Source organism: Talpa europaea (assembly GCF_964194135.1).
Source record: "Talpa europaea genome assembly, chromosome: 7".
Classification (NCBI taxonomy): domain Eukaryota; kingdom Metazoa; phylum Chordata; class Mammalia; order Eulipotyphla; family Talpidae; genus Talpa; species Talpa europaea.
This window is the reverse complement of record NC_140074.1, coordinates 99,865,337-99,874,840: the sequence shown is the minus strand read 5'-3', so window position 1 is coordinate 99,874,840 and position 9,504 is coordinate 99,865,337. Positions and strand designations below refer to the sequence as shown.

At 52.0% G+C, this 9,504-nt stretch overlaps 1 protein-coding gene across 1 annotated transcript; it reads left to right on the top strand.

The window, feature by feature from the left end:
- Window positions 1-799: 799 nt before the first annotated feature.
- SMCR8 (SMCR8-C9orf72 complex subunit) lies at window positions 800-8,028 on the top strand (the record flags this gene model as incomplete). The annotated part of the gene is made up of 2 exons (XM_084239080.1): window positions 800-3,159; window positions 7,575-8,028. The coding sequence occupies 2 exons, from the start codon at window positions 800-802 to the stop codon at window positions 8,026-8,028; spliced, it is 2,814 nt and encodes a 937-aa protein (XP_084095206.1).
- Window positions 8,029-9,504: the final 1,476 nt, after the last annotated feature.

Genomic DNA, 9,504 nt, shown 5'->3' with positions numbered 1-9,504 from the left:
CCTCTTCCTCCCGCTTTCTCGAGCCACTTCCGCTCGGCGGGAGCCCAACAGGACTGCGAACTACAACTCCCAGAACGCCCCGCGCGCCAGGCGCTCTGCTCCCAGCTTGTTTTCGCTCTCTCGCCCCACTTCCTTCCCTTTAAGACGTTTAAGACGGTGGTTGGTCAATCTGTTCCGTCTCGGGAGACGTCACGGGATAGTCCCGCCCAAGCTTCTTTATAGCTCACATCTTTTCTCCTCCTGCTCGGAAGTCTAGGCAGACACTTCCGGGTCACGCGGCTCCGCTAATGCGAGTCATGTGATACCAAGATGGCGGCGCCGCGGTAGCTGGTCCGGGTTGTGGCGTCCTAGGAGCCGCGACGGTTTCTGCCCTAGGGCCGTGGGAGTGGCAACGCTTAGCCGGCCCCTGCGGCGACACGTAGTCCTGCGTTAAGCTGTCGTTCAGGGCTAGGGCTGTGGCTGCTGCTGTCGCGGTGGGTTCGGGGGAGTGCCAGTGACCTCGCTGCAGGTGCCTTTCGCCGCCAGCGCTCGCCCGAGGAGGAAGAGGGCAATTGGCCTCCTTGCTCTTTTGTACCTGCGGAGTTCTTCTCGGCCCCCGAGGGCTCCGAAGGAGCTGCACCTCGAAGGGGTTTGCCAAGTTGGAGTCCTCGGATGTGTGAGAGGCAACCTAGTACCTGTGGGCTCGCAAAGAAGACCGCAAGGACTTTGCTTCCTCCTTCAGACGCTTGGCTTCCTCGCGTTGATTATCCCCGCATTCATTCTCACTTCCTCTCAATGTTCTCTTCATATATCTGGAAATATGATCAGCGCCCCTGACGTGGTGGCTTTCACCAAAGAGGACGAGTATGAGGAGGAGCCTTACAATGAGCCAGCCCTGCCCGAGGAGTACTCGGTGCCGCTCTTCCCCTTCGCTAGCCAAGGAGCCAACCCCTGGTCCAAACTGTCCGGGGCCAAGTTCTCTCGGGACTTCATCCTTATTTCGGAGTTCTCTGAACAGGTGGGACCCCAACCCTTGCTAACCATCCCTAATGACACCAAAGTTTTTGGTACCTTTGATCTCAACTACTTCTCCTTGCGGATTATGTCTGTGGATTATCAGGCCTCGTTTGTGGGCCACCCACCTGGTTCTGCGTACCCCAAGCTGAACTTCGTGGAGGACTCCAAGGTGGTGCTGGGAGACTCCAAGGAGGGCGCCTTTGCTTATGTACACCACCTTACCTTGTATGATCTGGAGGCCCGTGGCTTTGTGAGGCCTTTTTGTATGGCTTATATCTCTGCAGACCAGCACAAAATCATGCAGCAATTTCAGGAGCTTTCAGCTGAATTTTCCAAAGCTTCTGAATGCTTGAAGCAGGGCAACAGGAAAGCATTTGCTGGGGAACTTGAAAAAAAACTGAAAGATTTGGATTATACCAGGACAGTGCTGCACACAGAAACAGAGATCCAAAAGAAAGCCAATGACAAAGGCTTTTACTCCTCTCAGGCAATTGAGAAAGCCAATGAACTGGCCAGTGTAGAGAAGTCCATCATTGAACATCAAGACCTGCTGAAGCAGATCCGCTCATACCCTCATCGGAAGTTGAAGGGGTCTGATTTGTGTTCTGGGGAGACAGAGCACATGCAGGAGCAGGACTACCAGGCAGTCACTACCTCTAACCCTGATGAGTCTGTTGACACAGACCTTTACACCTGCAGACCAACCTATACCCCCAAACTCATCAAAGCAAAGTCCACCAAGTGTTTCGACAAGAAGCTAAAGACCTTGGAAGAACTCTGTGACACTGAGTACTTCACTCAGACTCTGGCTCAGCTCAGCCACATAGAGCACATGTTCAGAGGAGACCTCTGTTACCTCCTGACCAGTCAAATTGACAGAGCACTGCTGAAACAACAGCAGGTAACAAATTTTCTCTTTGAAGACTTTGTGGAGATCGATGACAGGGTGGTAGAGAAACAAGAGAATGCAGCGCCTAATCCCAGTCAAGATAGGCAACCTCCCAGGTTTCTAGAAGAGTATCCTATTCCTCAAGTGTTGATTAGCGTTGGCTCTTACAAGTCCAGTGTGGAGTCTGTGCTGATCAAGATGGAGCAGGAACTTGGAGATGAGGAGTACAAGGAAACAGAGGTGCCAGAATTGAGCAGTTTTGACCCACAGGAGAACCTGGATTACCTGGATATGGATATGAAAGGGAGTATTAGCAGTGGTGAAAGCATTGAGGTTCTAGGCACAGAGAAGTCCACCTCTGTGCTGTCTAAGTCTGACAGCCAGGGGAGTCTCACGGTGCCATTGAGCCCCCAGGTGATCCGGAGCAAAGCAGTCAGCCACAGGACCATCAGTGAGGACAGTATTGAAGTCCTCAGCACCTGCCCCTCTGAGGCCCTCATCCCTGAGGACTTTAAGGCCAGCTACCCAAGTGCCATTAACGAAGAAGAATCATATATAGATGATAGTGAGGGAGCCATCCACTTCCAGGCAACCATCAGCCAGGAGGAGCTGGGTGAGGCAGAGGAGGGCAGCTTGGGAAACCCCCCTTTACAGACAGATTCCTCCTGCTGCATTGGGAAGGAGAGCGACAGTCTGCAGGTGCCACTCTCCACTCCAGCCCACACTCTCTCTGATGAGGATGGAGTGGTGAGCATTCCCCCGCAGCGCTACAGGCAGAAGGACCAGGGCTTCCATGTGGACTTCACAGTGGAAAACACCAACCCTTCTTCCCGAGACAACAATTCTGAAGGCTTCCCTGCTTATGAGCTGGACCCCAGCCGCCTGCTGGCTAGCAGGGATGTCAGTAAGACCAGCCTGGATAACTATTCAGACACTACCAGCTATGTGGGCAGCATAGCCTCCACCAGCTCGGACAGGACTCCCTCTGCTCATCCTGCTGGCTCCTCTTCGGAGAGGCATAAAAAGAGAGCTGGCCAGAATGCCTTAAAATTCATCCGCCAGTACCCCTTCGCCCATCCAGCCATCTACTCTCTGCTCAGTGGGAGGACACTGGTGGTCCTGGGGGAGGATGAGACCATAGTCAGGAAGCTCGTGTCTGCGCTGTCCATCTTTGTCCCCAACTACAGCCGCTGTGCCAAACCGGTGAAGCACTGGGTTTCCTCCCCGTTGCACATTACGGATTTCCAGAAGTGGAAGCTTATTGGCCTGCAGAGGTAATTGCTTACAGATGGTGGGAAGGGTCCTGTCCAGTTGGAGATGGGCCTTCAAACGCTCTCCTTCTGGGTAAGGTGAACAGTTGGTTTGAACCCAGGATCGGGAGGTCTGGCTTTTGACTGGGCCCAATACCCACTCGCTGTTAAATTGAACCAAATTTTCCCCATTTCTGACTTTCTGTTTCCTTGTCTGTCTCACAAAAGGACTGCAGTTAAAGCTGCAACCAAGGGTTTAACTAGTCTGTCTGCGGAAAGGAAATGCTTTTCTAGGATTGTTTTTTGCTACCGTTCTTGGTTGCAGGTGGTTGCCAACCCTGGTTTGCACCCTGCTGGGTCAGAATTAGATGGGAGAATTTTTTAAATCACTGATTCCTGGGCCCCATCCCCAGAGATTCCCACTCAGTTTGGTGTGGGGTAAGACATGGAGTTTATCTGGTGTACAGCAAGATTTGGGCACGACTGGACTTGAAGGTCCTTGCTGATTCTTAAATTCATGTTCTGCTGCAAATGAGGAGAGATCTCCTGAGAAAAGGGCTGTGTTAGTAATAGAGAGGGACGTCACAGGGCCCCAGTGGCTTGCACGTACTGTCCTTTTGGCCCTAGAGGCTGTCTTAGTGGGAAATGGAAGAGCCAGTCCTTCTCCATCTCTTTGAATGCCTTTTTTTCCTTTGAATGCTTTCTCTTTCATTTCCCCTTGTCACCTGTACTTTGATGGGTTCTTTATTTTTTCAAAAAACACTTGCAAATTGTCTGGCTCACAGAACTCTCCCTCAACATGTGCCCTGTCCTATTTTCCATTCCCTTTTCTTCACCCTGCTTTGCTCTCCTGTAAAACAGAGGCATCGAGCCAGGTGGTCTTTGGAGTCCCTGCTGACCTGCATTCTGCCTACGTAGGAAGGCAAAGGGATTTCTTTCACTGCCATCAGGCATCTGTGTTTTTCCTCATTTTCCACCTTTCCCTTTACATAGGTCCCCAGTATGGAGATCATCTTCCGAGTCTCCTTGTGTTTGCCTCTTTATGGAAGTCACCAGGGCCTGCCCTGGTGACTCTTGCTGCAGTGGGCTTGCCGCCCAGGTTGTTTTAGTAGGATTCCAGCAAGGGAAGCTTCCCCGTCATGACTTGTATCACTTATTGAGATGCTGACCCAACCATGCTGGGGGTGTTGGGGCACCTGCTGAAGGAACCTGAGCAAGGCCACTGCTTGGGAGGAATTCATATTCCAGGAGGACAGTGACCAGAGCCTTGTCCCACAGCGAGATGAGAGTTTTAGCAGTGGACGCCACGTATGTTGTAAGAAAACGGAGGGAACAGTTTGATGATGCGTTGGAACTGTATCATAAAATGCCTGGGAAGGTCTGGGATCTTTGGCTTGAGTGACTGGGAGAGTGAGGTTGCCATTGTGGGGGAAGGGATGGCGTGGGGATTTGGAGAGTTGTGCCTGAGACCCCTGGGCCAGTCTGGTGCTCAAGATCATTGATAATCCCTGGAGTCCTTGCAGGCCGATGCAGCCTCCAGGCTGGGTGGGTTAGAGGGCTACACGGAGAGCCCTGTGGGCTCTGACCTCCTGCTGGGATCCTGTTCCTCGGCTGATGCCAGCCCAGGCCCGCCTCTCTGCTCTCAGCTTGAACTGTCTGTCTCCGGGAGGGAAGGGCTTTGTAGGGATTGCTCATTGCTACTGTTCTTGTTGGTATAATGTGTTTGTCTCCTCAGACACAGCTTCTCTTCTCCAACTCACTCCTCTCACCCCAACCCTTGACTTGTGTTTTTGTTTTTGTTTTTTTTTTTTAATGTCAAAAGGTAGAAAACCTAAATACACATCAATATGTTGACATCAGCTGGCTTATCCAGGACCAGCTTTGGAACGGTCTTGCCCTTTCCAGAGGCTTTCTCTGAACTTCCCTCCTAAGAATATGCCAGAATGGCAGGAGGGTTCCACTCTGCTGGGAAACTGACTGGAGTGTTGTGTTGAGAAGGGTTCTGAGGTGGGGCTGCATTGCAAAGATTGTTGCAATCAATTAATGAAGTTTCTGTGGATGTGGGAGAGCTTAGCCTCAAAGTGGGCAGTGTATTTGGCACCCTGAAGCACCCTAAAAAGGTGTGTGAGGCAGTCAGAGTCCCAGACCAGCCCTACCACTGTCCGCCCATGGTGAGCCCTGGGCAAATCACTTAGATTTTTTCTCTTCTGAGAAAATAAGAAGGTTGGATCACTGAATGATCATTTGCCAAATATTTACTGAGAGCTCTCAAGTGCCAGCTGCTGTGCCCAGTGCCAGAATCATAAGGTGAGTCAGCCATAGTGTGACCCGTGACAGGGCAGGCTCAGCCTTCGTGGCCCGCCCTCACTCCAGCCCCAGCTCTGTCACCACCCTGTCAGCTTGACTTCTCCAAGACGGTGAGACTGTTTGTATCTGCAGACAGAAGCTGACGAGGGCTACCCTGTGACAGCTGATGTCTAAGTGCCTGGTAAGGGTGAGCATCACTCTGTACACTAGCAGGACTCAGCGAGACAGGCAGGCTGGGCGGCTGGAGCTGAGTGTGGCCCTCACTGGCCAGACTTCAGAGCCTTTAAGCATTGGTCTGTCAGAAGTGACAGGGGAGATCTTTCCAGGGAATCCCAAGTGGGAGAGTGTCTCATCACCTCGTCCACTACTCCTTGAACCTGATGTGCAGATGTTGGGAATTGGAAACATCTGTCTCCACAGGGTCCTGCTCAGGCATGAGTATGGTAGGCATGGGTTGGAGCCCTTGTTTGCATGGGGATGTGTCACTGCAGGGTCCACTGAAGGGGTGACATGGAATGGAGACTAGATTTGCTACAGCTCACCTGGAGAAATCCTGGTAGTTGAGCAGGGAACAAGGAGTATCATGAGACGAAGCCTGTTGGATTGTGGTCCATGGCAGTTAGAGAGAAGGTGGTGGTGGTCTGAGTTCAGTCCTGGTGCTGCCACTATTAGCTGTGTCAATCTGGACCAGTCATCTCTCCTTCATTCATGTCTGTGAATCGGCCTGATAGCACCTACCATGCAGAACTGTAGGGAAAGTCAGTATCTAGGTGTGTGACTGTGCCTGGCCCTTAGATGTGCTTGGACTGGTGGACAGGTGATGAGGCTCTGTCTTTTCTTCTCAACCAAACTTGGTAAGCTATATAGGAAAGTAACTCCCTGGAAGGAAAACATATTGTGAGATCACATTGGTGCCAAGCGCCTGTCAGTCTTTTAATTTCATTTATTTTTTTTTTACATTGATGTTCATTCTCCTCTTGGGTGTAATCCCCATAAAGTTCCCACCACCAGGACACCCGTGAACCATCACCATACTCTCTTGTGCTCTTCCCTCCCCTGTTTTGATCCCTCTCTCTCCCCCACCCCTAATGAATGGCTCTGATTTATAGTTTGTCTGCTAGTTTTGTCTTTTTTTTCCCCTGATCCCTTGTATGGTTTCCCTATATTCCTCTTATAAGTGAAACCATCTGATATTTCTCTCTTCTGACTTATTTCACTCAGCATAATCCCTTTCAACTCCATCCATGTTGCTGCAAATGGCATAAGTTTATCTTTGACGACTGAGTAATATGCCATTGTGCATATATACCACATCTTCTTGAACACAGTACCTTAGGTCTGACAAGCCCTAAATCTCTGTGGGGCAATCCCAGCTTCTCTGGGAAAACTGTCTAGAGGTGTTAAGTTTTAAGGAGCAGCATGCTAAGGCTTACCATTCCCTCCTTTCCTCTCTGAACAAACCTTGCCAGCCTGCCTGATGTGCCAGGCACAGTACCAGGCATGAGGTCAGGAGGACAGTCAGATATAGCCCTGGGTCAGCAGAAGCTCCTTGTCCAGTGGGAGAAACAAGAAGTCACACAGCAGTCACCACACTGGTCAGCGCCAGGCTCTCTCCTAGGTACCACTCATTTTGTCTCCATAGTGACCTCATGAGGCAGGAGCTGTTATCTGTCATAACAGCTTACAAATGAGGCTCAGAGAGGTTCAGGAAGAGACCAAGGTCACATAGCAAGAGAACAGAGGAGGGACTCAGGGATTGCTGTATAAGGTTTCTATTGGTGTAAACAAGCACAAAAAGGAGGGCAGGGTATTCTGGGCAGGGCAAATTGGCCCATGATTTTGAAGCCCCACGGGAAGCTTGACATGACTATAACAGGGAAGGAACAGATGAGATCTCAGAGGCCAGCAGGAAGCAGGTTGTGAATAGCCTTGTGGGCCACATCCAGGCACTTGAACTTGGTCATAAGGGACGTGAGGAGCCCTTCAAAGATTGTGATCAGATTTGTCTTCTAGAGTCAGTGAGTATTGGCAGGATGGGAGCTGGCCTGCAGACAGGAAGGCCGATCACCAAGCTTCTGCCTCCATCTTCTTTGCCCTCGCCCTTCCTCCTGACCTTGGTCTATGTATTTCAGAGGGGCATCACCTGCTAGTGCTGGCACCCTCCACGCCCTGAGCCGCTACAGCCGCTACACAAGCATTCTGGACCTGGACAACAAAACCCTGCGCTGCCCCCTCTACAGAGGCACCTTAGTGCCCCGGCTGGCAGACCATCGCACTCAAATCAAGCGGGGCAGCACCTACTACCTGCACGTGCAAAGCATGCTCACCCAGCTCTGCTCCAAGGCGTTCCTTTACACCTTCTGCCACCACCTGCACCTGCCTGCCCACGAAAAGGAGACAGAGGAACTGATTGCTAGCCGCCAGGCAAGCTTCCTGAAGCTGAACCTGGGTCTGGTGAATGAGGATGTCAAGGTGGTCCAGTATCTGGCAGAGCTGCTGAAGCTGTACTATATGCAGGAGTCTCCGGGGACCAGCCACCCCACGCTCAGGTTTGACTATGTCCCCAGCTTTTTGTACAAAATCTGAGGTCAGTCCTAGCCACTGTGACCAAGACCTGTGACTCAGGGTACGGGGAGGGGAGGGGTTGGCAACACCAGGCAATCCTCTGAGCTGTTTAGACTTCTGGTGTCATCAACGAGAAAGGAACCAAGGTGGAAGCTGTGGTTCACAAATGGCTCCAGGCAGCTTGCGAGTTGAACTTGGGCCAGGACAGGATTTGTTGGGGTAGCCTGGTGCTCTCTGAAGGCAGCTAGAAGGATAGTAACAGCTCACTGCTCCCTGGTGAGGAGTGGCCCTGGGGCTGGGTTGGGGCTCTTGGCTTCTGTAGGACTGGTGGCCAGGACAGAATGAAGCCTCCTTGGGGTGGGATGAGAGGCAGGAAGCTGAAGCCCAGACGGAGGAGCATGCTGACCACATTCAGTTCCAGCAGACACTTCAGTGGCGAAAATCACAGGAAGCAGCCAGTTGACTGGAATGATTTGGTGGAAAACAGGAAGACGAACATTCATTGCCTCATTCAGACCCCGATGGGGGCCCTTTGTTAGACCTCCTAGAGCCCATCATCCCAGCAGATGCCCTTCAACGAGTGGGAAGGAGGGAGAAAGGGCTGCCGTAGCTGGGTGGCAGGAATGTACAACCTTTTGAGCCCCAAGACTCCAGAGCGATCGGTGGGGGGGGGGGGGGCACCCTGTGCTTGCTTGCTCGCCAGGCACAGAAGTACCATGAGTCGGCCTTGGAATTGACTCCCAGGGGTCAGCGGGAGTGACAGCATCACTCACCCAGTTGGGCATGAGGGTTACTCCAGAGATGGGGAGCTCGGGAGGCCAGGCAGGGCAAGGTGCTGGGAGGCCATCACCGCTGTGTGAGCAATGAAGAGCTCTTCTGACCAGAGTTGGCACTGGCCTTTTGGGGATGGTCTGCTGACACGCTGGGACTTGGCAGAGGTCACACCCATCTTCTCACCCATAGCAAACCTCTGCAACCACTTCACTACCTCTCACAGGGTCTCATGAGCATGTGGCAGCTGGTTGGTCTGGGGGGGCACAGCTGGTGATGATAACTCATGGCAGGGATCTAGGAAGGAGGAAGGCTCTTGGTGTGGATGTCTTTGTGGATCTGCCTCTGGGAGTCTGCAAAGTATACACCTCACTATATTTCACCCCACCCCTCCTGCTTCCCTGCCCAAGGTGCGGGCACCTCGCCACAGCTCATCCCAACCTATACTTCTTTTTTTGTTTTGTTTTCCCCTCTGAATAAGGAGAACTCTTGGTATTACTGTTTAATTTGTTCTAAGAATATTGTGATAAAACAGACCTGGAAGTGGTTGCTCGTGGGCACGCGTGTGCACGTTGGCTGGCACCGTGTTCTGTGTAATTAGGATCCTGCTGTTTAGACCTGGTCTGCCTGTCAGCTTTGTGGCACTCCAGTGAGTTCAGGGAGTTGGGGAAGGGAGATTGTGGAGGGGAAGCAGAAACTCCTGGTGACCAAGGAGGGTTTGTGTCA